The sequence below is a fragment of the Narcine bancroftii genome, chromosome 6 (assembly GCF_036971445.1).
Source record: "Narcine bancroftii isolate sNarBan1 chromosome 6, sNarBan1.hap1, whole genome shotgun sequence".
NCBI lineage: Eukaryota > Metazoa > Chordata > Chondrichthyes > Torpediniformes > Narcinidae > Narcine > Narcine bancroftii.
Window position 1 is genome coordinate 41,174,301 of NC_091474.1, and position 27,484 is coordinate 41,201,784.

The window sequence follows — 27,484 nt, forward strand, 5'->3', positions numbered from 1 at the left end:
TTATGCTGAAATTCAATAGGAGATTTGCAGGTTGAATTGGTAGCAAAGAAGGCAAATGCAATGTTAGAATTCATTTTTAGAGGACTGGAATATAAAAGCAAAGATGTAATAAGGCTTTATAAGGCTTTGGACAGACCACAGTTGGAGTATTGTGAGCAGTTTAGAGCCCCGTATCTAAGAGGGAATCCAGACGAGGTTTGCAAGAATGAGAGGGTTAACATATGAGGAGCATTTGATGGCCCTGGGCCACTTCTTGCTGGAGATGAGAAGGATGAAGAAGGGTCTCATCGAAACATACCGCATACTTGGATTGGATAGAGTGAACTTGGAGATGTTTCCAGTGGAAAAGTCTAGGACTAGAGGGCAGAGCCTCAGAATAAAAGGACATTCTTTTAGGACAGAGATAAAGAGAAATTTCTTTTTTTTAAATGTATGAATTAGGAGTAGGCCATTCAGCCCTGCAAAGCTGTTCTAGTATTGAACAAAATCCTTGCTGATCTGACTATCCTCCACTCATCTTAACTTTGCCTGATTACTTTGAATTTTGCTACTACAACCTCTTTAATTGTAGATTCTGATATTACCCCAGTAATGCGTTGAGCTAACTGGCCTGTAGTTAGCCTGTTTACTGACTCCCTCTTTTTTTTTTAAATAAAATCACATTTGCCGATAAATCATTGCGTGAATACAGAAACATTTGGAAAATTAAAAATAATCCATATTCATCAACAATCCCACCAACCTCTTCTGAGACCTTGCGATGAAGCATATCATGACCCAGAGACGTTGCCTGAGGTTCCATTCACTTGGTACCACTGCCCTGGTTCCATTCACTTGGTACCACTGCCCTGGTTCCATTCACTTGGTACCACTGCCCTGGTTCCATTCACTTGGTACCACTGCCCTGGTTCCATTCACTTGCTGCCACTGCCCTGGTTCCATTCACTTGCTGCCACTGCCCTGGTTCCATTCACTTGCTGCCACTGCCCTGGTTCCATTCACTTGGTGCCACTGCCCTGGTTCCATTCACTTACTTGGTGCCACTGCCCTGGTTCCATTCACTTACTTGGTGCCACTGCCCTGGTTCCATTCACTTACTTGGTGCCACTGCCCTGGTTCCATTCACTTACTTGGTGCCACTGCCCTGGTTCCATTCACTTACTTGGTGCCACTGCCCTGGTTCCATTCACTTACTTGGTGCCACTGCCCTGGTTCCATTCACTTACTTGGTGCCACTGCCCTGGTTCCATTCACTTACTTGGTGCCACTGCCCTGGTTCCATTCACTTACTTGGTGCCACTGCCCTGGTTCCATTCACTTACTTGGTGCCACTGCCCTGGTTCCATTCACTTACTTGGTGCCACTGCCCTGGTTCCATTCACTTACTTGGTGCCACTGCCCTGGTTCCATTCACTTACTTGGTGCCACTGCCCTGGTTCCATTCACTTACTTGGTGCCACTGCCCTGGTTCCATTCACTTACTTGGTGCCACTGCCCTGGTTCCATTCACTTACTTGGTGCCACTGCCACTGCGAGCCTTGGCCTCTCTGAACTAGATCCCCAGCCCCTTCAGGTGGTGAAACCTGGCAGTGAAGGGGTTAGAGGTCAGGCCTGTGCTGGAAGAGAATGCGCTCAGTCTTCTTATGGTTGACTGTTTGCCGACTGGTCATGGGGAGGATTGGTCTGCAGACAAAGCAGTTATCCATAAGAGAGAGGCTTTGATCTGAATGCCCCCTTTGCTTGGCAACGTCACCTTCTTCCACCTTTGTACTTCCTGATGGATTTAGCAAGGGGTTCAATGCTGTGCCCAAATAAGGCAGGAAAGAATGGGCAACCATGCCCAATTTCAGACTTGATTGTTTCCCACCTATTAATTTGAGCTGTGCTACCATGACTGTAAACTAGTTGAATCCAATTTCAGATTCCATTCCCAAAGTCCATGATATGTGTGTGCAATGCCCCATTGAAGGCCTTCCCATGGTCTGAGCTGATCAGACAAGTGTTCACCCCTCTGTCCAACACGTAGGTGATGGTATTCCTGAGGCTATTAAGGATCTTTCACATGTTAGTCTGGGTACATCTCACATTCCAGGGCACACCTGACCCAGTTTGCAATGACAAACAGCAGGATGTTGCAACCCAGGTTCAACAGTGAGTTGTGTCTTCAATCCTGAGCTCCGCCTCCTCCTTGTAGATGATGGTGGTGAAGCCCTTCCTCGTAGCCAGAGGAACAAAGTTATACACTTCCAGCAGGTCCCACAGAGCTGAGTAAGACTTGGCCAGCAAGCCACGTTTCCGTGAGTTTTATTTCAGTTCCTTGATCACATAAACATAAACTGTGTAGCTTTCTGAACCCATTTTGAGGATCAAATGTTTTGATGCTTCCTCCTTTGATTCCCAATACAGGTGTGAAGGGACTGACGACTCATTACTTCAATGAGTGAGGTAATTAGTAGTCACTTCACACCTGTAAACCATCAACCCCCTGCCGTCTTCCAGAGCCAGGGTCTCCTCCCCCCCCCCCACCCACGTCTCCTAGAGCTGGTGGTTCCCCCCCACCCATCTCCCAGAGCTGGGGGTGAAGGGCTCTGTACCACCCCACCTTCCCCTCTTCTGTTGACTCTACCTCTTGAAAGCTGGGAGCTTGTGGCTGGGATTTGAGGGACCAAGGTGGCGGGGCTATTCTTCCTTCTCCCGGTCTTTGCTGGTCTTGCCTGCACCCTTCTCATTGCCTGCAAGGAAGGACAGGCTGGTTTAGTCCAGGCACTGTAAAGAAAGCAACATTTCGGGTTGTAGGACTCTGTATCCAGACAGTGCTGGCTCTCCTGCGTGCAGTCCTTGGAGCTAACTGAATTTTCAGAGATTTCCGATTTATTTTCAGAGAACATGCATGACATCACATACAACCCTGCGATTCCTTTTTCCTGGGGGAGTGACTGAATTACCACTAATTCGTAGTGCAAAAAATAAACTGTACACAGCGTAAACAGATAAACAAAGAACTATAAACAGATAACGAATGTAAACAAACTGACTGTGCAATACACAGAGAACAAAGAAAATTAATAAAGTGCACAAGTATGAGTCCCTGATTGAGTTTGTTGTTGAGGAGTCCGATGGTGGAGGGGAAGCAGCTGTTCCTGAACCTGGTGGTGCAAGTCTTGTGGCACCGAGACCTCTTTCCTGATGGCAGCAGCAAGAACAGAGTGTGTGCTGGATGGTGTGGGTTTTTGATGATCGCTGCTGCTCTCTAATGGCAGCGTTCCCTATAGATGAGCTCAACAGTGGGGAGGGTTTTGCCTGTGATGTCCTGAGCTGTTTCCGCTTCCTTTTGGAGGGCTTTTAGCTCAAGGGTGTTGGTGTTCCCATACCAGACCGAGATGCAGCCAGTCCTTGGATTATTACAGTTGCAACACATTCTGTATTGTCCTGTGTCCACCAGAACTGCGGGTTTGATGGCTCACTTTCCGTTCATTCTCAGCTTGAACAGTCCCCTGCCATTTACTTCTTCAAATCAGTCTTTGACATGGAAGCAACTGCCTGGCCCCTCCACGTATTGAGGAAGCTGAGCACATGCAGGGTAAATATGCTAAACACCCACTGCCTGGGGAATTCAGAGGGTCGAGCAGGATCAGTGGGGGAATGGGAGCAGTCAAAGGTGGTGGCTGAAACCCCTCATCACGCGTTGACCACCCCATGTCTCCCACTGATGCTGAGTGACCTATTATGTCCCTCCAGCTTAGCTTCCCACTCCTGCTCCTCTGGCCCCTGTGTGACTCAGTGTCTGAAAATTCCTTCAGTGTAGGGTAGGCGAAGGTTCCCTGATCCTTCAGCAGTGACTGAGGAGCTTCATATTTCTTCACATCTGGCCCAAAGGAACTGAAAGTAGACATGGCCTTGCGCGCCTACATCTGATATCACAAGCATAGAGGTGGCCACAGATCTGATGTTCCTCGTCAAAGGACCATTGTGCTGCAGAGCATAAAGAATGGCATGTCTTGTGAGTTGGTGGATACACTGCAGCCGTGTACTGGATGGCAGTGTGCGACAGAGTAACAATGTCCTCATTGAGCTCGGATGGGAGCCTGCTCTCTGGGCTGGAATATCAACTTGAAACAGATCACCTTCATTCACATTCTCACTGTTCTTTTGCCAGCTGGTTTCCTAGTCACTCTCAAGGTGTCTGCTTCTGTTCCCAGTGGAAGCGGACACCAGACCCTGCTCACTCCTCCTTTGCGGTTCCTGGGTGCTGATTTGACAGCAACTTGATGTCCACTTGCTCACCCTCCTTTTAGACTATTTGGACACTCTGTATCTCTGCAATCTCAGCCCCCTCCCCCACCACCATCAATCCCCCCCCCAATCATCACGTCCCACTCCCCATCTCCCTTTCCCTCACCGACTCCCCCCTCGCCTCCCACCATCACACCCCCCTCCACCATCACGTTACACTCCCCTCCCCCTCCTGTCCCCTCTCCCCGTCCCTCACTGTCTCCCTTGCTCTCACTGTCTTTCTACCCGTCTCCCTATCTCCTTCCCTCCACCCCTTCCCCACCACCCGCTCCCCATCCCTCTGCCCTCCTCCCTCCACCCCATCCCTCCGCTTTCCCATCTGTCCCTCCACCCTCTCCCTCTGTCCTTCCCGGTTCTCACCCCCCCTCACCCCCTTCGGTCTCTCACACCCCCCTTTCCTCTTTGAATCTCTTTCTCCCCTCTCTGTCTATGTGTCTGTCTGTCTCTCTCTGTCCCTCCCCCTCTATCTGTCTCTCTCTCTCTCTCCCTCACCCTGTCTCTCTCTCTTCCTCCCCCTCTGTCTCTCTTCCTCCCCCTCTGTCTCTCTTCCTCCCCCTCTGTCTCTCTTCCTCCCCCTCTGTCTCTCTTCCTCCCCCTCTGTCTCTCTTCCTCCCCCTCTGTCTCTCTTCCTCCCCCTCTGTCTCTCTTCCTCCCCCTCTGTCTCTCTTCCTCCCCCTCTGTCTCTCTTCCTCCCCCTCTGTCTCTCTTCCTCCCCCTCTGTCTCTCTTCCTCCCCCTCTGTCTCTTCCTCCCCCTCTGTCTCTTCCTCCCCCTCTGTCTCTTCCTCCCCCTCTGTCTCTTCCTCCCCCTCTGTCTCTTCCTCCCCCTCTGTCTCTTCCTCCCCCTCTGTCTCTTCCTCCCCCTCTGTCTCTCTTCCTCCCCCTCTGTCTCTTCCTCCCCCTCTGTCTCTTCCTCCCCCTCTGTCTCTTCCTCCCCCTCTGTCTCTTCCTCCCCCTCTGTCTCTTCCTCCCCCTCTGTCTCTTCCTCCCCCTCTGTCTCTTCCTCCCCCTCTGTCTCTTCCTCCCCCTCTGTCTCTTCCTCCCCCTCTGTCTCTTCCTCCCCCTCTGTCTCTTCCTCCCCCTCTGTCTCTTCCTCCCCCTCTGTCTCTTCCTCCCCCTCTGTCTCTTCCTCCCCCTCTGTCTCTTCCTCCCCCTCTGTCTCTTCCTCCCCCTCTGTCTCTTCCTCCCCCTCTGTCTCTTCCTCCCCCTCTGTCTCTTCCTCCCCCTCTGTCTCTTCCTCCCCCTCTGTCTCTTCCTCCCCCTCTGTCTCTTCCTCCCCCTCTGTCTCTTCCTCCCCCTCTGTCTCTTCCTCCCCCTCTGTCTCTTCCTCCCCCTCTGTCTCTTCCTCCCCCTCTGTCTCTTCCTCCCCCTCTGTCTCTTCCTCCCCCTCTGTCTCTTCCTCCCCCTCTGTCTCTTCCTCCCCCTCTGTCTCTTCCTCCCCCTCTGTCTCTTCCTCCCCCTCTGTCTCTTCCTCCCCCTCTGTCTCTTCCTCCCCCTCTGTCTCTTCCTCCCCCTCTGTCTCTTCCTCCCCCTCTGTCTCTTCCTCCCCCTCTGTCTCTTCCTCCCCCTCTGTCTCTTCCTCCCCCTCTGTCTCTTCCTCCCCCTCTGTCTCTTCCTCCCCCTCTGTCTCTTCCTCCCCCTCTGTCTCTTCCTCCCCCTCTGTCTCTTCCTCCCCCTCTGTCTCTTCCTCCCCCTCTGTCTCTTCCTCCCCCTCTGTCTCTTCCTCCCCCTCTGTCTCTTCCTCCCCCTCTGTCTCTTCCTCCCCCTCTGTCTCTTCCTCCCCCTCTGTCTCTTCCTCCCCCTCTGTCTCTTCCTCCCCCTCTGTCTCTTCCTCCCCCTCTGTCTCTTCCTCCCCCTCTGTCTCTTCCTCCCCCTCTGTCTCTTCCTCCCCCTCTGTCACTTCCTCCCCCTCTGTCTCTTCCTCCCCCCTGTCTCTCCTCCCCCCCGTCTCCCTCCCCCCCCGTCTCCCTCCCCCCCGTCTCCCTCCCCCCGTCTCCCTCCCCCCCGTCTCCCTCCCCCCCGTCTCCCTCCCCCCCGTCTCCCTCCCCCCCGTCTCCCTCCCCCCCGTCTCCCTCCCCCCCGTCTCCCTCCCCCCCGTCTCCCTCCCCCCCGTCTCCCTCCCCCCCGTCTCCCTCCCCCCCGTCTCCCTCCCCCCCGTCTCCCTCCCCCCCGTCTCCCTCCCCCCCGTCTCCCTCCCCCCCGTCTCCCTCCCCCCCGTCTCCCTCCCCCCCGTCTCCCTCCCCCCCGTCTCCCTCCCCCCCGTCTCCCTCCCCCCCGTCTCCCTCCCCCCCGTCTCCCTCCCCCCCGTCTCCCTCCCCCCCGTCTCCCTCCCCCCCGTCTCCCTCCCCCCCGTCTCCCTCCCCCCCGTCTCCCTCCCCCCCGTCTCCCTCCCCCCCGTCTCCCTCCCCCCCGTCTCCCTCCCCCCCGTCTCCCTCCCCCCCGTCTCCCTCCCCCCCGTCTCCCTCCCCCCCGTCTCCCTCCCCCCCGTCTCCCTCCCCCCCGTCTCCCTCCCCCCCGTCTCCCTCCCCCCCGTCTCCCTCCCCCCCGTCTCCCTCCCCCCCGTCTCCCTCCCCCCCGTCTCCCTCCCCCCCGTCTCCCTCCCCCCCGTCTCCCTCCCCCCCGTCTCCCTCCCCCCCGTCTCCCTCCCCCCCGTCTCCCTCCCCCCCGTCTCCCTCCCCCCCGTCTCCCTCCCCCCCGTCTCCCTCCCCCCCGTCTCCCTCCCCCCCGTCTCCCTCCCCCCCGTCTCCCTCCCCCCCCCGTCTCCCTCCCCCCCGTCTCCCTCCCCCCGTCTCCCTCCCCCCGTCTCCCTCCCCCCGTCTCCCTCCCCCCGTCTCCCTCCCCCCGTCTCCCTCCCCCCCGTCTCCCTCCCCCCGTCTCCCTCCCCCCGTCTCCCTCCCCCCGTCTCCCTCCCCCCGTCTCCCTCCCCCCCGTCTCCCTCCCCCCCGTCTCCCTCCCCCCGTCTCCCTCCCCCCCGTCTCCCTCCCCCCCGTCTCCCTCCCCCCCGTCTCCCTCCCCCCCGTCTCCCTCCCCCCCGTCTCCCTCCCCCCCGTCTCCCTCCCCCCCGTCTCCCTCCCCCCCGTCTCCCTCCCCCCCGTCTCCCTCCCCCCCGTCTCCCTCCCCCCCGTCTCCCTCCCCCCCGTCTCCCTCCCCCCCGTCTCCCTCCCCCCCGTCTCCCTCCCCCCCGTCTCCCTCCCCCCCGTCTCCCTCCCCCCCGTCTCCCTCCCCCCCGTCTCCCTCCCCCCCGTCTCCCTCCCCCCCGTCTCCCTCCCCCCCGTCTCCCTCCCCCCCGTCTCCCTCCCCCCCGTCTCCCTCCCCCCCGTCTCCCTCCCCCCCGTCTCCCTCCCCCCCGTCTCCCTCCCCCCCCGTCTCCCTCCCCCCCGTCTCCCTCCCCCCCCGTCTCCCTCCCCCCCGTCTCCCTCCCCCCCGTCTCCCTCCCCCCCCGTCTCCCTCCCCCCCCGTCTCCCTCCCCCCCCGTCTCCCTCCCCCCCGTCTCCCTCCCCCCCGTCTCCCTCCCCCCCCGTCTCCCTCCCCCCCCGTCTCCCTCCCCCCCCGTCTCCCTCCCCCCCGTCTCCCTCCCCCCCGTCTCCCTCCCCCCCCGTCTCCCTCCCCCCCCGTCTCCCTCCCCCCCGTCTCCCTCCCCCCCGTCTCCCTCCCCCCCGTCTCCCTCCCCCCCGTCTCCCTCCCCCCCGTCTCCCTCCCCCCCGTCTCCCTCCCCCGTCTCCCTCCCCCCTCTCCCTCCCCCCCGTCTCCCTCCCCCCGTCTCCCTCCCCCCCCCGTCTCCCTCCCCCCCGTCTCCCTCCCCCCGTCTCCCTCCCCCCCGTCTCCCTCCCCCCCGTCTCCCTCCCCCCCGTCTCCCTCCCCCCCGTCTCCCTCCCCCCGTCTCCCTCCCCCGTCTCCCTCCCCCCCGTCTCCCTCCCCCCCGTCTCCCTCCCCCCGTCTCCCTCCCCCCCGTCTCCCTCCCCCCCGTCTCCCTCCCCCCCGTCTCCCTCCCCCCCGTCTCCCTCCCCCCCGTCTCCCTCCCCCCCCGTCTCCCTCCCCCCCGTCTCCCTCCCCCCGTCTCCCTCCCCCCGTCTCCCTCCCCCGTCCTCCCTCCCCCCCGTCTCCCTCCCCCCCGTCTCCCTCCCCCCCGTCTCCCTCCCCCCCGTCTCCCTCCCCCCCGTCTCCCTCCCCCCCGTCTCCCTCCCCCCCGTCTCCCTCCCCCCCGTCTCCCTCCCCCCCGTCTCCCTCCCCCCCGTCTCCCTCCCCCCCGTCTCCCTCCCCCCCGTCTCCCTCCCCCCCGTCTCCCTCCCCCCCCGTCTCCCTCCCCCCCGTCTCCCTCCCCCCCGTCTCCCTCCCCCCCGTCTCCCTCCCCCCCGTCTCCCTCCCCCCGTCTCCCTCCCCCCCGTCTCCCTCCCCCCCGTCTCCCTCCCCCCCGTCTCCCTCCCCCCCGTCTCCCTCCCCCCCGTCTCCCTCCCCCCGTCTCCCTCCCCCCCGTCTCCCTCCCCCCCGTCTCCCTCCCCCCCGTCTCCCTCCCCCCCGTCTCCCTCCCCCCCGTCTCCCTCCCCCCGTCTCCTCCCCCCCGTCTCCCTCCCCCCCGTCTCCCTCCCCCCCGTCTCCCTCCCCCCCGTCTCCCTCCCCCCCGTCTCCCTCCCCCCGTCTCCCTCCCCCCCGTCTCCCTCCCCCCCGTCTCCCTCCCCCCCGTCTCCCTCCCCCCCGTCTCCCTCCCCCCCGTCTCCCTCCCCCCCGTCTCCCTCCCCCCCGTCTCCCTCCCCCCCGTCTCCCTCCCCCCCGTCTCCCTCCCCCCCGTCTCCCTCCCCCCGTCTCCCTCCCCCCCGTCTCCCTCCCCCCCGTCTCCCTCCCCCCCGTCTCCCTCCCCCCGTCTCCCTCCCCCCCGTCTCCCTCCCCCCCGTCTCCCTCCCCCCCGTCTCCCTCCCCCCCGTCTCCCTCCCCCCGTCTCCCTCCCCCCCCCGTCTCCCTCCCCCCGTCTCCCTCCCCCCGTCTCCCTCCCCACCCGTCTCCCTCCCCCGTCCTCCCGTCTCCCTCCCCCGTCTCCCTCCCCCCGTCTCCCTCCCCCCGTCTCCCTCCCCCCCGTCTCCCTCCCCCCGTCTCCCTCCCCCCGTCTCCCTCCCCCCGTCTCCCTCCCCCCGTCTCCCTCCCCCCGTCTCCCTCCCCCCGTCTCCCTCCCCCCGTCTCCCTCCCCCCGTCTCCCTCCCCCCGTCTCCCTCCCCCCGTCTCCCTCCCCCCGTCTCCCTCCCCCCCGTCTCCTCCCCCCCGTCTCCCTCCCCCCGTCTCCCTCCCCCCCGTCTCCCTCCCCCCGTCTCCCTCCCCCCCGTCTCCCTCCCCCCGTCTCCCTCCCCCCCGTCTCCCTCCCCCCGTCTCCCTCCCCCCGTCTCCCTCCCCCCGTCTCCCTCCCCCCGTCTCCCTACCCCCCGTCTCCCTCCCCCCCGTCTCCCTCCCCCCCGTCTCCCTCCCCCCCGTCTCCCTCCCCCCCGTCTCCCTCCCCCCCGTCTCCCTCCCCCCCGTCTCCCTCCCCCCCGTCTCCCTCCCCCCCGTCTCCCTCCCCCCCGTCTCCCTCCCCCCCGTCTCCCTCCCCCCCGTCTCCCTCCCCCCGTCTCCCTCCCCCCGTCTCCCTCCCCCCCGTCTCCCTCCCCCCCGTCTCCCTCCCCCCGTCTCCCTCCCCCCGTCTCCCTCCCCCCGTCTCCCTCCCCCCCGTCTCCCTCCCCCCCCGTCTCCCTCCCCCCCGTCTCCCTCCCCCCGTCTCCCTCCCCCCCGTCTCCCTCCCCCCGTCTCCCTCCCCCCGTCTCCCTACCCCCCGTCTCCTACCCCCCGTCTCCCTCCCCCCCGTCTCCCTCCCCCCCGTCTCCCTCCCCCCCGTCTCCCTCCCCCCCGTCTCCCTCCCCCCCGTCTCCCTCCCCCCGTCTCCCTCCCCCCCGTCTCCCTCCCCCCCGTCTCCCTCCCCCCCGTCTCCCTCCCCCCCGTCTCCCTCCCCCCCGTCTCCCTCCCCCCCGTCTCCCTCCCCCCCGTCTCCCTCCCCCCGTCTCCCTCCCCCCGTCTCCCTCCCCCCGTCTCCCTCCCCCCCGTCTCCCTCCCCCCCGTCTCCCTCCCCCCCGTCTCCCTCCCCCCCGTCTCCCTCCCCCCGTCTCCCTCCCCCCCGTCTCCCTCCCCCCCGTCTCCCTCCCCCCCCGTCTCCCTCCCCCCGTCTCCCTCCCCCCGTCTCCCTCCCCCCCGTCTCCCTCCCCCCGTCTCCCTCCCCCCGTCTCCCTCCCCCCGTCTCCCTCCCCCCCGTCTCCCTCCCCCCGTCTCCCTCCCCCCGTCTCCCTCCCCCCGTCTCCCTCCCCCCGTCTCCCTCCCCCCGTCTCCCTCCCCCCGTCTCCCTCCCCCCCGTCTCCCTCCCCCCCGTCTCCCTCCCCCCCGTCTCCCTCCCCCCCGTCTCCCTCCCCCCCGTCTCCCTCCCCCCCGTCTCCCTCCCCCCCGTCTCCCTCCCCCCGTCTCCCTCCCCCCGTCTCCCTCCCCCCCGTCTCCCTCCCCCCGTCTCCCTCCCCCCGTCTCCCTACCCCCCGTCTCCCTACCCCCCGTCTCCCTACCCCCCGTCTCCCTACCCCCCGTCTCCCTACCCCCCGTCTCCCTCCCCCCCGTCTCCCTCCCCCCCGTCTCCCTCCCCCCCGTCTCCCTCCCCCCCGTCTCCCTCCCCCCCGTCTCCCTCCCCCCGTCTCCCTCCCCCCCGTCTCCCTCCCCCCCGTCTCCCTCCCCCCCCGTCTCCCTCCCCCCCGTCTCCCTCCCCCCGTCTCCCTCCCCCCCGTCTCCCTCCCCCCCGTCTCCCTCCCCCCCGTCTCCCTCCCCCCCGTCTCCTCCCCCCCGTCTCCCTCCCCCCCGTCTCCCTCCCCCCGTCTCCCTCCCCCCCGTCTCCCTCCCCCCCGTCTCCCTCCCCCCCGTCTCCCTCCCCCCCCGTCTCCCTCCCCCCCCGTCTCCCTCCCCCCCCGTCTCCCTCCCCCCCCGTCTCCCTCCCCCCCCGTCTCCCTCCCCCCCCGTCTCCCTCCCCCCCCGTCTCCTCCCCCCCCGTCTCCCTCCCCCCCCGTCTCCCTCCCCCCCCGTCTCCCTCCCCCCCCGTCTCCCTCCCCCCCCGTCTCCCTCCCCCCCCGTCTCCCTCCCCCCCCGTCTCCCTCCCCCCCGTCTCCCTCCCCCCCGTCTCCCTCCCCCCCGTCTCCCTCCCCCCCGTCTCCCTCCCCCCCGTCTCCCTCCCCCCCGTCTCCCTCCCCCCCGTCTCCCTCCCCCCCCGTCTCCCTCCCCCCGTCTCCCTCCCCCCCGTCTCCCTCCCCCCGTCTCCCTCCCCCCCGTCTCCCTCCCCCCCGTCTCCCTCCCCCCCGTCTCCCTCCCCCCCGTCTCCCTCCCCCCCGTCTCCCTCCCCCCCGTCTCCCTCCCCCCCGTCTCCCTCCCCCCCGTCTCCCTCCCCCCCGTCTCCCTCCCCCCCGTCTCCCTCCCCCCCGTCTCCCTCCCCCCCGTCTCCCTCCCCCCGTCTCCCTCCCCCCCGTCTCCCTCCCCCCCGTCTCCCTCCCCCCCCGTCTCCCTCCCCCCCGTCTCCCTCCCCCCCGTCTCCCTCCCCCCCGTCTCCCTCCCCCCCGTCTCCCTCCCCCCCGTCTCCCTCCCCCCCGTCTCCCTCCCCCCCGTCTCCCTCCCCCCCCGTCTCCCTCCCCCCCGTCTCCCTCCCCCCCGTCTCCCTCCCCCCCGTCTCCCTCCCCCCCGTCTCCCCTCCCCCCCGTCTCCCTCCCCCCCGTCTCCCTCCCCCCCGTCTCCCTCCCCCCGTCTCCCTCCCCCCCGTCTCCCTTCCCCCCCGTCTCCCTCCCCCCCGTCTCCCTCCCCCCCGTCTCCCTCCCCCCCGTCTCCCTCCCCCCCGTCTCCCTCCCCCCCGTCTCCCTCCCCCCCGTCTCCCTCCCCCCCGTCTCCCTCCCCCCCGTCTCCCTCCCCCCCGTCTCCCTCCCCCCCGTCTCCCTCCCCCCGTCTCCCTCCCCCCGTCTCCCTCCCCCCCGTCTCCCTCCCCCCCGTCTCCCTCCCCCCCGTCTCCCTCCCCCCCGTCTCCCTCCCCCCCGTCTCCCTCCCCCCCGTCTCCCTCCCCCCCGTCTCCCTCCCCCCCGTCTCCCTCCCCCCGTCTCCCTCCCCCCCGTCTCCCTCCCCCCCGTCTCCCTCCCCCCCGTCTCCCTCCCCCCCGTCTCCCTCCCCCCCGTCTCCCTCCCCCCCGTCTCCCTCCCCCCCGTCTCCCTCCCCCCCGTCTCCCTCCCCCCCGTCTCCCTCCCCCCCGTCTCCCTCCCCCCCGTCTCCCTCCCCCCCGTCTCCTCCCCCCCGTCTCCCTCCCCCCCGTCTCCCTCCCCCCCGTCTCCTCCCCCCCGTCTCCCTCCCCCCGTCTCCCTCCCCCCCGTCTCCCTCCCCCCCGTCTCCCTCCCCCCCGTCTCCCTCCCCCCCGTCTCCCTCCCCCCCGTCTCCCTCCCCCCCGTCTCCCTCCCCCCCGTCTCCCTCCCCCCCGTCTCCCTCCCCCCCGTCTCCCTCCCCCCCGTCTCCCTCCCCCCCGTCTCCCTCCCCCCCGTCTCCCTCCCCCCCGTCTCCCTCCCCCCGTCTCCCTCCCCCCCGTCTCCCTCCCCCCGTCTCCCTCCCCCCCGTCTCCCTCCCCCCCGTCTCCCTCCCCCCCGTCTCCCTCCCCCCCGTCTCCCTCCCCCCCGTCTCCCTCCCCCCGTCTCCCTCCCCCCCGTCTCCCTCCCCCCCGTCTCCCTCCCCCCCGTCTCCCTCCCCCCGTCTCCCTCCCCCCGTCTCCCTCCCCCCCCCGTCTCCCTCCCCCCCGTCTCCCTCCCCCCCGTCTCCCTCCCCCCCGTCTCCCTCCCCCCCGTCTCCCTCCCCCCCGTCTCCCTCCCCCCCGTCTCCCTCCCCCCCGTCTCCCTCCCCCCGTCCCCCCCCCGTCTCCCTCCCCCCCGTCTCCCTCCCCCCCGTCTCCCTCCCCCCCGTCTCCCTCCCCCCCGTCTCCCTCCCCCCCGTCTCCCTCCCCCCCGTCTCCCTCCCCCCCGTCTCCCTCCCCCCCGTCTCCCTCCCCCCGTCTCCCTCCCCCCCGTCTCCCTCCCCCCGTCTCCCTCCCCCCCGTCTCCCTCCCCCCCCGTCTCCCTCCCCCCCGTCTCCCTCCCCCCCGTCTCCCTCCCCCCCCGTCTCCCTCCCCCCCGTCTCCTCCCCCGTCTCCCCCCCCCCGTCTCCCTCCCCCCCCGTCTCCTCCCCCGTCTCCCTCCCCCCCGTCTCCCTCCCCCCGTCTCCCTCCCCCCCCGTCTCCCTCCCCCCCGTCTCCCTCCCCCCCCGTCTCCCTCCCCCCCCGTCTCCCTCCCCCCCCGTCTCCCTCCCCCCGTCTCCCTCCCCCCCCGTCTCCCTCCCCCCCCGTCTCCCTCCCCCCCCGTCTCCCTCCCCCCCGTCTCCCTCCCCCCCCGTCTCCCTCCCCCCCCGTCTCCCTCCCCCCCGTCTCCCTCCCCCCCCGTCTCCCTCCCCCCCGTCTCCCTCCCCCCCCGTCTCCCTCCCCCCCCGTCTCCCTCCCCCCCCGTCTCCCTCCCCCCCGTCTCCCTCCCCCCCCGTCTCCCTCCCCCCCCGTCTCCCTCCCCCCCCCGTCTCTCTCTCTCTCTCACTTTCTCTCTATGTGCTGTAGGGAGTTGTTGAGCAAACTGTGTAGAGGGACAGAGTGCATTGTAAGAGGTTGTACACTGTGCTGTAGGTGAAATGTGGTTTATTCAGTGTTTAAGAGAAATCATATTTAATACAAATTTGCAGTATTACAGTTACACACTATTTACACATTCAAACTGTAATATCATTATCACCATCCAGAACATCCGCACACCCCTGTGACACCCACCAGCCCTGGAAATCTCCCTTTGTACCCATGGATGTGTGCTCCTTCTTCAGCGATGCATTGGCACGATGTAATGCCAGAGGTGGCAGGCAATCACCCTGGGCTGAACCCTCAACTGCCTGCTGCCTGAACCCATGAAATCCCAACTTGGTCAGATCCAGGAGCAAACTGGTGAGAAGATTCTCAGTGACCCCCCCTCAATCCCCCCCCCCCCCTCACTCCCCAGTGGGTGTCTGACGATCAGGAGTGTGGGATGGAAATGAAATCCAATGCAGCATTCTGTGGGAGTGGAGTAAGGCACACTCTTGGAGGGAGAAACTGCATGCTGTAGGGGTAACATACAGCACACTGCAGGGCCGACGGACTGGGGCTCCAGAGTGACATGTCGAGTTTCACATACTGGCTGTGGATTCCAGAGCGCTGCTGTAAATAGAAGCTGTCAGCACGTCTGACACTGCCCACAGCTTCCCAAGGTCATGGTATCTATGAAGCATGGTTTAAGGCAGAAGGGAGCAGGTAGGAGGCACTGAACCAAGTATGAGCCCAACCTCCACACGTGCTTGGTGCCTAAGAGCAGGAAGTCACTTCAGGGGGTTTACAGTTCTAACCTGTCACATGCACTGAGGCGTGGTGGGAAACATTATGTGCTATCCAAGAAAGTCGACCTCAATGTATAACAGTGGGTAGTGCATGAATTTTTTTTTTAAGGTGTAGAATCAAGCAAAGAGCAGGGTCTAATGTTAAGGAGGAAACTTAGTTAGATATTGCATCATTAAAATCTAGAAAGTAATAAGCCCACAGGCCTGCGCTGCCCAAATACACTTCCCTACATCTTTGGAACATGGGAGGAAACTGGAGCATCCAGAGGCAGAGGGTGGTTGACGATTTGTGTCCTAATCCAGGCTCTCGATCCCACCCCAGACCACAATAAACTGGAGTGTGGTAAACACAGGTCAGGCATCACACACCCTGCCCTATCCTCCATCCACTTTATCTACACTTCCTACTGCCACCAACATTGTAAAAAAAAAACCCATCCAGCCCAGCTCATTCTCTCTCCTCCCCCACCCATCGGGCAGAAGATATACAAATTTGAAAACGTGCACCACCAAATTATTTGCTGCTCTCATCAGACTCTGGAATGGTCCTTGCATTCATAAACTGATGCTATCCTTGCACTGTTAAAACAGAATGTTTTCTCTGTAACCCTACACTCTGCTCTTTTATTCTATATTGCACTACCTGTTGTGCTCAAGGATAGGTGGACTTGCCTGGATAGCCCAGCAAGTTTGGTAAGTGTGACAATATCATTCAATTCAATGCAGCCATCCCTCTGCTTTCACAGATGCTTGCTGACCTGCTGGTGTTCTCCAGCAGTTTGCTTTTTGCCAGGTTCCAGCAACTGCAGTCTCTCAATTTCATAAGTCTCCCAAGTGCTGCTATCAGAGAGGGACAAGAAGGGTTTCTCTTGCATTGTCTGGCTCATGGAGGTACTTGGCCTGAAGGAGAAGCTGGTGGGAAGCTGTGGGCAGTCGTGGGGTCAGCCCCATGAGACCTACCCAGAGGTTAGCGGTTATGATTCGTCGCATCTGCTCCAGGTTGGAGGGGGCAGCCAATCACTGAATATGCGGACAGTGCCAGGTCTCACTGGGCAAGGGATGTTGTTGTGTCAGACGCAAACAAAATAATGTAAGTGAATAGGAGCAGGCGGTCACTCAAGCCTACCCTTCTGTTCAGTATCATCCTGCTGATCTTCCCCATGCCTAGACTCTTCTGGGCTAGTTCCCCACAGCCATCCATTCCACTATCACACCTACTTCCTCGGTACGTGTTTTTGGAGATTAACACACTGGTGCAGAGAATTCCCCTCGTCCGCTACCATCTATGAGAAGAAAACCCTGCTCGTCCCAGTTTTGAGGACCTGCTCCCGAATCAAGGTTGTCATGGAAATAAAATACACAACATTTGTGTTGCGATCCACAAAAGTGCTGGGAAAACTCAGTAGGTCATGTTATGCCCATAGGAAGCAAAGGGATATAACCAATGTTTCAGGCCTGAGCCCTTCGACAAGGTATGAGCAAAAGGCAGGCAGGCTCCTGAATAAAAAGGTGATGGGAGGAGAGGAGCTAAGGAGGAGAAGTACTGGCCAACAGGCAAGGTCAAAGGTGGGAGGGCAGAAGAATAAGAGCTGAGGAGGATGTTCCTCTCTGAATGGAGAGGGAAGAGGGTGGGGTCTCAGGGGGGGAGGGCCCTAACTGAAACTAGAGATGTTAATATTAGTGTCATCTGGTTGGAGAGTGCCCAGACACAATTCCTCTAATTTGTAAGTGGTCTCGGTTTGACAGTGCATGAAGCCATGGACAAGCACATCAGTGAGGGAATGGGGCGAGGAATTGAAATGGTTGGCCACTGGGACCTCCCTGTTATTGCGGCAAACAGAGCAAAGGTGCACAACAGAGCAGTCTCCCTGTTGGCATCCAGTCCTTCCAATGTAGAGGAGACCACAATGGTTGAATGGTGAGGGTGCAAGTGTAGCATTTCTCATTCTTTTTTTTGCCCTGTAACAACACACAAGAGGCAGCTCAAGTCCAGCGCCTCTATCAAGACGGAAAGGAGAAGGAAAAGAGAGTCCCCCAGAGACATCGAGTGTCTGTGGAACCCGTCATCTCCCCCAATACCGCTGTCTCTACCATGCTCGTAACTTCCCAAGCCACACAGCCTCCTGTCCAGTTCAGCGGGGAACCCGAGCTCTTGGCACCTGACACCTTCCTCAACTCCTGCTTCCCCAACCTCCCAAAGGATCAGCAAGCTGTCAGGGCCTGATGCCTTTCAGGAACCTTGTCTCCGGCAACCCGCGGCCCGGTGTGAATACTTCAGACGCACTTGTCCACAGCCAGGGAAGGGTTTCAGGATGGTCACCCACTCTCATATCTGTGCTCAGCTGCCTGAACCTTGAGGGTTGTGGGCTCCAGGGGACCTGTTCCCTCATTCAAGATCTTCCCTCGAGTGAAAACACCTGCCCTGTTGTACTCTTGTACACTTGAATAAGCTCACCCCTATTTGAATAAATTCCAAAGGATATTGATCTAATTTCCTGAGAAAGGATAATCGTCTGGTCGTTAGGAATTAGGCACGTGAATCTCTTGGATGGACTCCTCAGAGGTAACCTTACAACCACCCCTATATCACCCATCACTTGAGTATCTCTCGTCAGTCAATTCAGGCAGTGACACGATGCTAGCTGGCTGTTACTGTAACTGGGAAGAAAACTCTGATGCCAAATAGTCATGAAAATTCTGTTTTATATAACAAAAATTGCAATCAAAATTCAAAGATTCAATGAACATCCTCAGCAAGTCCGGCAGCAGCTGCAATGGGAGAAAGGGAGTGAATGTTTTTGCTTGTCAGTACTGGCGGAAGTTTCTGTGTCTAGCATTCTATTTTATTTCAGATGTCCAGCATTTTTCTTCTTTGTACTGCAGTTGATTACAACTTTTCTGAAGGTTTGGTTTCTGAACTGTGATTTCCTTGTCGTTTGCTCTCTCACTGCCATGTTAACTTGTCCCTCTCTCTTTCACAGGCTCACCGCCCAATACCTCTACCCCCAGACGATTTTGCAACCAAGCATGGTGCTGCCTGCCCAGCTTCACTCAATGGCCTCTCCCTTCATTGACTACGCCGCCTCTGCCACCTACACACAGTATGCTGCTTACGAGCAGTACCCCTACGCCCTGTCGCCTTCAGCCAGCTACCTGGGCTTCAGCTACTCGGCACTGCCGCAGCCGGTGGCAGCAGGCAGTCCGCCCACCGCTGCCGCCTCTGCATTCCTCCAGTATCCCTCCCAACCGCTGCAACCCGACCGCTTACAGTAATGGAGATGCGGGAGGGAGAAAGGATTCTGGTCACTGAACGGGGAGACCCTCCACTCAGGGCTGAGGTGGAAGGACACACGAGTGACCAGTGGGATATCGCTGTCAGATGGAAGAGCTGCGTCAAATGTTAACAGGGATGGGAGCAATCTAGAATTTGGGCTGCAGGGATAGCTCAGCCTAATCGCTGGAAGGAAATGCCTCTGCACTGAAACCAATCAAGTCAGGAAAGCAATTACCTCTCCTCCCTCTGGGCCTCTCTCCCTGCCTTTCTGTCCTGTCCTGGTGCCTTCCTCAGCTACATTGTGTACCCTCTTCATCCCCATACCTCAGTAGCAACGTGCATTGCAAGGTACGAACTGGAGTAAAACAACGCAGGCCAATGAAAGAATGCACGCTAAATGCTACTTTTGATGTATAAAAGAAGGCTTGTTATTTATCAACATCTTACAGAGACGAAAAAATTGTGACTACTTTTTCATATTTATTCCGATGAGATGGGGAAAGAAGAAGAAAAGTGTAGTTATTCAGCTACCATTGTATAAATTATTCTCAGTAGAATATAAACTAATAGATTGCTAATTAAATACAATATGCAAAAAAAAACAGAAGGGAAGCAATATTTCTGTAGTCAGAACACTGCTCTATTTTCTTAATTTTGTAATTAATCTTAAAATGATCTCGTTGGGTATATATTTTAAAAAAAAATCTAATTATCAATATAAAGGTCAGTAACTTTTAACAATGGCAATCTCTGAGATACCCTATATAAGGTACTGAAGTTGTATGTTTCTAAGAAGACTGCTGCATCGAGAAATAAACTGACCAGAAGTTCAAAATTTGGATATCAGGCATTTTAAGGCCCCTGGAATGAGTGAACTGTCTAAGTTATAAATGCATTTTTAATTTTTTTTTAAAAAAAGGTTTTTTAAAATAGCAGAAGTATTTTAGGCTCAAAGCTACAATTGTATCATAATAACATTCTTGCTGGACTGTAGCTGGTATTGGGAGAAATGTTTTCAATGTTATATTAAAGGAGCATAAGATATCAAGATGGCTGTTCTTTCTCTTCAACGGATCTGTGAGCACAGGTCCTGCTTCTAGCTTCTGTGAGGGTGCAGGGAAGATTGCCGGTCAACGCTTCTCTCCTCATCTCCAGTGTGTGCAGGACCAGGGTAGCATCGCCAGTCCCGGGGATCAACATTGGGTCAAGGGAAAGCAGCTGAGGTGCCCCATCCCCCAGTCTCCTGAGTTTTCTGTGCGTCCTGGAGACCTCCGACCCACCCTTCACATTCACAGCCTCTCCAAAGAGCTCTGGCTTTCTTCTGGAAAGAACAGAATAAAGTGCTGGACAACCCAATTCTAATTTTGTGACATATTTTTGTGGCTGATTCTGCAGTGGAGGAGATCATTTTCACTCTATCCACTTCAGCAAATCCATTGTACAGTGCCTGTCCAACCTTCCTTGGATCAGCCCAGTCTTAACATCAGCTGAAATTATGCAACATGTCCTCATGACTTTAGTCTTCTAAACCTGACACTGTTCCCAGATATCCTCTTCAATGCAGCCAGAGAGAGATGGTCAGCTGACTTCAGTGCTGAATGTGAGGATGGCACCCCAGGAATGTGAGCTATTCCCATCTTGACCTTCAAATTCCCGCAAATAGCAATGTGCTAATGACTGGGGAATCTGCGGAGCTTTCCTGGCAGATGGCCTTTCAGGCAGATCCCTCAGTACAGGACAATTGGATCTTGTAAACCCATTCAGGAATATGGCCAGATCTTGCATGTTGCAGGAGGGAGAGTGAAGTGGATGGGATGATGAGAGGATTACACAGGCGCGAGAGAGACTGCAGCAAAGCACAACCTGCTGGGAGAAGTCAGCGGGTCAAGCAGCATCAGTGAGACAAAAAGAGTGATGGAAACCTTTTGGCCAAGACTGAGAGCGCAGAAGGGAGAGAGCCAGTATAATGAGGTTAGTGTGGGAGGGATGGATGGACCAGTGGTGAACCAATGGGGAGTGGAAGCTATTGATTGCCTGATCTTTGTATCAATCGCAGGGCTCAAGCACCAGTAGCTGATGGAAGGTCAGGGGCAGAGATTGTCACTCCTTATCAGGGGCTCACCTCACCTGCTGTTTAGCTGCTCATATCGCCAGATACACTAATCATCAGAGCTGTTGCAGGAGGAGATGGCTGAGGGTTTTCATCTGCCCCAGAGAGATTGATTCTGTAGAGTTTCAAAGTTTGAGAGAAGAGATGATGAGATAAGAAGAGTTTATTGTCATATACATAATATGAATGTTTAGATGCAGTGAAATTCTTACTTGTGGATGCCCCAGGTAAGTAAGGTAACCAGCCCCAATAGTATAAATAAAATTACCTCAATTTGCCAAGTCAGAAAAAGAGATAGTAAATATAAAAGAATAGATCGATAAATATTCCCAGTTGCAGTTAGTGCAGGAGAATAAAGATGGGATAGAAACTAAGAAAATGATAATGAGCTCGACAGAGGCGGGGTGTTATTTTCCCAGTGGGGACAAGCCCCACACAGCCCTCGCAATGGCTGGCCAGGCCTCAGTGCATTCCTCAGTACCTACTCCCACAGCCCAGTTGGCAGTGTTTGGTTGCAAACATTTTGCCTTGGGAGCCCCAATGAACTGGGCAGACTGGAGGGTGTCTTTCACTGAGCAGATGATCATCCAGTGGGCAGACGATGTCGGTCTCAGTGGTGCGCCTGGAGTTGCAGGGTCCCGCGTCAGCCCGCTGCTCAGGATGGACCTCAACGTGAAGCCACAGCAAACGTGGGGTTGTTAGGGACGGGGTGACTGCTCTGCACCACAGCCAGCTGGCGGTTGGTGTGCAGTGGGACTGAGACTAAAGGGGGCATCAAGGCAGATGAGCCAGATCTGAGGGGGTCTGAATCCTCTGAGGAAGGAGTTCACCCACATCTCCAACTGGTTACGTTAAGATAAAAGTTGATTAAGTCTGTCCACAGAGGGTCACTCAGGGGGTTCCACAGGGGGTCCCACAGTCTTCAGTGGGTACCATGGGAGATCCCAAAGGGCATCATCTCTACATTCCAGTAACTGCACATTTTAAAATGGAGGGAAAGGAGATAAAAAGAGAGGAGGTGTGAAGGGAACTCACAAGGAATAGCTGGTGCTCTGCCATTCTGTTGGTGGGTCAAAATGGGAAGACTCCGGGTCAAGTGTAGGGAGGGGGTTTGAGTTGTAGGAGGGTGTACTGAACCCTTGTATGGTGATGGAGCTTCTTGAAACCATCCACTTCTCCAAAAGACTTGCAAAGACAACTGTACCAAAGACAGGGTGGCCTTCTCTAAATTGGAGAGACTGGTGGCAGATTGGGAGATCACTTTGCTCAGCACCTCCACTCCATTCGCAACAGCGACTTCCCAGAGGCCAACCATTCCAATTCCGAGTCACATTCCCACACTCACACGTCTGTCCATGGCCTTGTGTACTATCTCACCCAGACCACCCACAAATTGGAGGAACAACACCTTATTTTCTGGCTGGGCACCCTCCAGCCAGAAGGCATGAACATTAACTTCTCTGCCTTCCACTAAACCTACTTGCCTTTTCTTCCCCTCCCCCTTTCCTGCCTTTCCAGTTCTTCCAGCCACCCTTCTCCCCCTCATTTGCTGCTGTCCCCTCCCTCCTTTCTCCACCTATCATCTCCTGCCTTTGCCACTCCCCCAACTCCCATCTCTATCTTAAATCGACTCCCCCAAAATCTTGAAGCTGTGCCCCCTTGTTCTAGTCTCGCTGCCAGTGGAAACAAATGCCCAGTTTCTAATTTTTTTCTTTCATTATTTTATATAAACCCCCACCTCCATCCTTCTGAATGAGTGTAGTCCCAGGCAATTCAATCTCTCTTCAGAAGATGACCCCTTCATATCCAAAATCAGTCTGCCGAACCTCCTCTGCATCCCCTCCAAAGCTAGTATATGCTTTCTCAAATAAGGAGACCAGAACTGCACATAGTAAGTACCCTGTACAGTTGCAGAAGAACTTCCCTGCACTTTAATTCAATTCCTCTAGCGATGAAGGACAGTATTTCATTCACTTTCTTGATCATTCTTGTTCAAGCACTTCCAGGTCTCTCTTCACCACAGCATGCTGCAATTTTTAAGTTCATTTGTCGTCCGATTGCACAAGTACAATCACAGTGTGGTACGGTTGCTGTAGTGAAATGGATCAAAGGTCAATCCACAGGACTATAAGAGTGGCAGAGAGGATCACTGGTGTTTTCTAGATCTCAGTGCAAAATATGCAAACACACAGATGGATATAACACACATACAGACAAGCAATACATGTGGATTCATATAAAAAAGTATAATAAAAAATATAAAAATAGACAAATATTGTTTAATAAGTAGTAGAGTCTCAGATATTTAGTCATTCAGCGTTTTCACTGCCCAGTGGGAAGAAGCTGTTTCTCAGCCTAGTGGTGCAGGCTCTGATACTCCTGTATCTCTTTCCCGTTGGAAGGACCTGGAAAATGCTGTGTGGAGGGTGGAAGGGATCCTCGTCAATTTTGCATGCCCTCTTCAGACAACAATCCCAGTAAATCACGTTGATGAGGGGAGGGAGACTCCAGTGACCCTCTCTGCCACTCTTGTAGTCCTTCGATCCATTTCACTGCAGCAACCGTACCACACTGCAATGCAGCCGGCCAGGACACTCTTGATAGAGGTCCTGTAGAAGGTTGACATGTTGATGGCCAATAACCTTGCCCACTTCAGTCTTCCCCAGAAGTCCAGTCACTGTTATGCCTTCCTGACAAGTGAGGAGATGTGTTCCCAGGATAAGTCGCTTATTAAGTGGACTCCAAGAAACTTGGTGGTCTTTACTCTCTCCCCTCTACCAAGTTATTAATGTGTAGTGGAGGGTTGTCGTCCCTGTTCCTCTTGAAGTCCATGGTCATCTCCTTCATCTTATCCACTTTGAGACTCAAGTTGTTATTCTCACACTACATATCAAGATTTTCCACCTCTACTCTGTAGTGTGACTCATCGTTGTTGCTGATGAGGCCAAACTTGACTGTTACAGCTGGATCTGGTGTTGCAGTCATGGGTCAGCAGCATGAACAGGAGTCGGGCTGAACACACTGCTCTGAAGAGCACCAGGGCTCAGTGTAATGGTGCTCGACGTTCTGCTGCCGACCTGGACAGTCTATGGTCTTTCTGTTAGGAAGTTTAGAATCCAGCTAGAGAGGGGTGATGAGTCTTAGTGAGGACAGCTTCTCCACCTGCCTCTGGGTTATCACTGTATTAAACACTGAGTTAAAGTCAATAAACAGCAATCTGGCATGTGAGGTGTTCTTCAGGTGGGTCAGGACGGAGTGGTGGGACAAGGCTATAGCATCATCAGTGGAACAGTTTCTTCTGTAGGTGAATTGAAATGGCTCCAATGTTTCTGAAAGGAGCGCTTTGATAGGTTTCATCACCAGACATTCGAACATTTCATAATAGTGGAGGTCAGTGCAACGGGACAGTAGTCATTGAGACCATTTAAATAAAAGTCGGATTTATTAATTTTCCTTCAAAAGTGGATTAACTCACATTTACCTACATTGTACTCTACTCCTCTCCCATCCCCCTCCCAACCCTCTCCCATCCCTTTTCCATCCCACTTCCACCTCTCCCAGCTATCACCACCACCACTTGTACCATTCAGAATCTCATGGTCTCCACCCTATCATGGCCCATATCATTTGTTCTTTCCCTGTCCTTCCTCTTTCTTTTCAACTTTTAATGCTCTTTAACTTTTCCCAGGTCCGAGGAGAGATGTCATTGACCTGAATCATGTTGTTTCTCTCTCCCATCTCTCTTTCTCTCTCTCCCCTCCATAATATCAATCCCTCTCCTCCATCTTTCTTCCTCTTCCTCTCTCCTTCTTTCTCATCCCTCTCTCTTCCACCTTCTCTCTCTCACTTTCTCCTTTTCTCTTGCTCTCTCCCCTCCCCTTTTCTCTCCTTCGCCCTCTTTCTTCCCTCCCTATCTCTCTCTCTCCTTTATTCCTATCTTCCTTTCCTTCCCTGCCTCCCTCCCTCCCCCTCACTCTTTCACCTCTCTCTCTCTCTCTCTCTCTCTCTCTCTCTCTCTCACTCTCTCTCTCTCCCCAAAGATGCATTTGCTGGTTTTATTTCAGTTTGACAGCATCTACAATGTTTTGCTTCTTGAGAATGAACCCTCTATTTCATGCCAGAACTGGAATGGAGGCCTGATTGTGAGAAAATTGAACTCCATGCTGATCCAGTATCAATAATACCAAACGGCTGGAGTTGTAGGATGACAGGCTTTTAATACCTTAAAATTTGGACCATGCTCCTGATCTGGCCCAATCCTAGGATTCGTACTGAGGGCGGGACTTGGCTTAACTGCCTTTATTAGGGGATTCCAGGGGGTGGAGTCACTGAGGGAATGCAGGCTGGCCATATATATGAAGTGTACATATACATAGTGCCAGTAACCAAACAACAGTATACAGTAGTGTATCACCACACACTCCAGACCAGTTTTAATCCACCCTACATAGACACCAAACCTCCTGGCAGCTTTTCTACTGGTAAACCACTCCTCTGTTTTATAAAACTTTATGCTGCCCTCCCATCCTGCATAATTTACAGAAGAAACGTAGGCCTATCCAGACAGTGTCAGTACGGAGACCAAGATAATGTTTCAGGTCCATATCCTCTTGTCACCAGCTGCTGTGCAATTGTTTACTCAGCTTTCCCATCTCCTTTAAAGTTTCCAGTTTTGGATTACATGTCTGATCCATCAGAACTGGCAGCTTACCATGGCGCTCTGTGAGCATTAGGACAGCGAAAGGGGCTGGAGAAAGTGCTAGAAGGGACACGCGCACCACAAGGACTGTGTGACATTGAGGAGTGAGAGATAACACAGTTGCAAGCTCTGATTGGGTGTATTCCCTGAGCTTTGACCCAATATCCCTTGAGGTCCCAGGGCGCTGTCCATCTGTCCACCAATCAGAAAGTGAATGGACTTTCAAATGATCTGATAGATTAACACTTGACTGTCAGTCAACAATCTTCCCTTCTCTCTGATAAATGATAAGCATAGTAAATAACATTGCTATGATTTTTTCTCCATAGTTTGCAACAGGGAGCAGCAGAACAATTTAGAATTCCTAACGAGCTCTGAAGAGAACCAATGAGTATAGGTGTGCAGGCCCAGCATCCTGGCAGAGGGATGGGGCTCACAGTGTGTAGTGACAGAATGTCCTTCACATGGCATGGCAAAGGTTGCCCCAAATAGAGATAAGATAAAGTGGATCCATATAATGGGGAACAGCGGAGGCATGTGAAATCAAATGAAAACTCCATCTCGCCTTGAATGATTGGCAAATGAGGTTGGAGAATTGGATTGATGTAAATTTTGATAGCTTTACAGGTCTACGAGGTTGGGACAAGCTACACGGAAGCAAATTGGGAATCTATGATTCCGTACATGCTTTGCAACAGGAAAAAATGCAAAATATGTACCTGCATCTCCCCCCACCACCCACCACCTCACCTCCATCCAGGGCCTCAAACAGACCTTCCAGATGAGGCAGAGCTTCAAATGCACATTGTCCAGCCTTGTCTACTGCTTTCAGTGTAGGCGTGGCTTCCTCTACATTGGCGAAATCAAATATAGATTAGGAATCCACTTTACTCTGTGAGTTTAAACTAGACTCCCAGTAGCCAACTATTTCAATTCCTCCTCACCATTCCAATATTCTCCTCAGCCTCATCCATTGTCAGGGTGAGTCCAAACATAAACTTGTGGAACAACATATATATTTTCTTGAACAAACCTTAACTTCAATGAGTCGAATGTCCATTTTTCTAATTTTAGGTAACCCCTGCCTCTTTTAAGTAATGGGGACAGGACAAAAGAGATGATCGTGGACTTCAGGGGGACCAAAGACGACCACCCTCCACTACACATTAGTAGCTCGGTTGTGGAGAGAGTGGAGAGCACAAGTTCCTCTGAGTCCACGTAAGAAGTAAACATCTCCTCACTTGTCAGGAATGTGCAGCAGCGACTACAATTCCTAAGCAAACTGAGGCGGGCAAGGCTACCAGCTACCGTCCTGTCAACTTTCTACAGGAGCTCTATCAAGAGCATCTTGGTTAGCTGTATCACAGCGTGGTACGATTACTGTAATGCATTGGATCAGAGGTCAATCCACAGGACCATAAAAGCAGCAGGAGGATCACTGAGCTCTCCTTCTCCCCTATCGATGTGATTTACCAGGATCGTTATTGAAAGAGAGCTCGCAAAATCTGTAAGGGCCCCCATCACCCCACATGCAGCATCCTCCAGCTACTCAGGTTGGGAAAGAGATACAAAAGTATTAGATTCAGAAACAATTTCTTCCCATGGTCAGTGAAACTGCTGAATAACTGCTAAAACAATTCTCCATGACTACTATTTATTAATAATATTTATTTTAATATATGTATATAGGTTCTGTGTATATGTATCATTTACCCTTATGTGTGTTCTGTCTTTATGTGTTCACACTGTTTTTGCACTGTGGACTGGAGAACGCTGTTTTGTCGGGTTGAGCTGTTACATTCGATTGATAAATAAACAAACTTTATTTGGTTCCATTGTTTCCATCTATTTTTTTTTAACTTCTCTCCAATGTTATTTTTTCTCTAAACTTTCCACACCTCCCAATGGTCTTTCCCTCTATCTGACTCTCCACCTCTCCCACCTTCTGTCCAGTATCCCTTCACCTCTTGGCCCCTCCCCATCTTTTTAAACCCCTCCTTTACTCCTGTCACCCCTTCCTCCTTTAGTCTTGATAAAGGACCCCAACATGAAGCACTGCCTGACCCATGGAGGCTGCCTAACCATTTGAGCTCCTCCAGCTTCCCTTTGTATGCTTACACCAGTTGAGGGCCAAGAACAAAAATGCCTCAGTACAAGACTGGAAAGGGAGGGCAGGAGAGTCTCATACTGAGCGTGGGAGTTGAAGAGTCCATAATGGGGCATGGGAGGCTGATGAGAATGGAAAGGATGAAGGTGGACTGGAGCCATTCGCATGTGGAGGGTGAGCTGTCAGTACAAGAGGATCTGCCAATCCACTGCATCTGTCCATCATATTTCGCCCGATTCAGGATTCTGCAGTTCCATATGGATCCCTGTAGCACCTGGTCCTTTGCATTTTGGCCTCTGTACCACCACTTCTTCACCCTTGATGAAAAGTTTCAGCTCCAAATGTCGTCTATTCTTTCTTTCCTGCTGGTGCTGCTTGACCCACTGAGTTTCTCCAGCAGAGTGTGTTTAAACAGTAAGATCATATGCCACTGGAGTGGAATTAGGCCATTCAACCCATCAAGTCTTCTGATTTAAGGGGAAGTCACGAGATGGAGTAGTGACCGGTAAGAAAATACCAGCCCTCTCCAGAAAAGTTTAAAAAAAGTAAAGAAAAAG

The 27,484-nt window shown here is 57.1% G+C and overlaps 1 protein-coding gene across 3 annotated transcripts in view; it reads left to right on the forward strand.

The window, feature by feature from the left end:
• The window catches only part of LOC138736001 (RNA-binding protein 38-like), a 53,071-nt gene extending 26,419 nt beyond the window's left edge, over nucleotides 1-26,652 (forward strand). For all 3 annotated transcript variants that reach the window (XM_069884763.1, XM_069884765.1, XM_069884764.1), the window contains exon 4: nucleotides 17,719-26,652. In XM_069884763.1, coding sequence (XP_069740864.1) covers nucleotides 17,719-18,010 — 292 coding nt within the window. In that variant the 3' untranslated portion in view covers nucleotides 18,011-26,652. The remainder of the gene's footprint in view (nucleotides 1-17,718) is intronic.
• The last annotated feature ends 832 nt before the right edge of the window (nucleotides 26,653-27,484 follow it).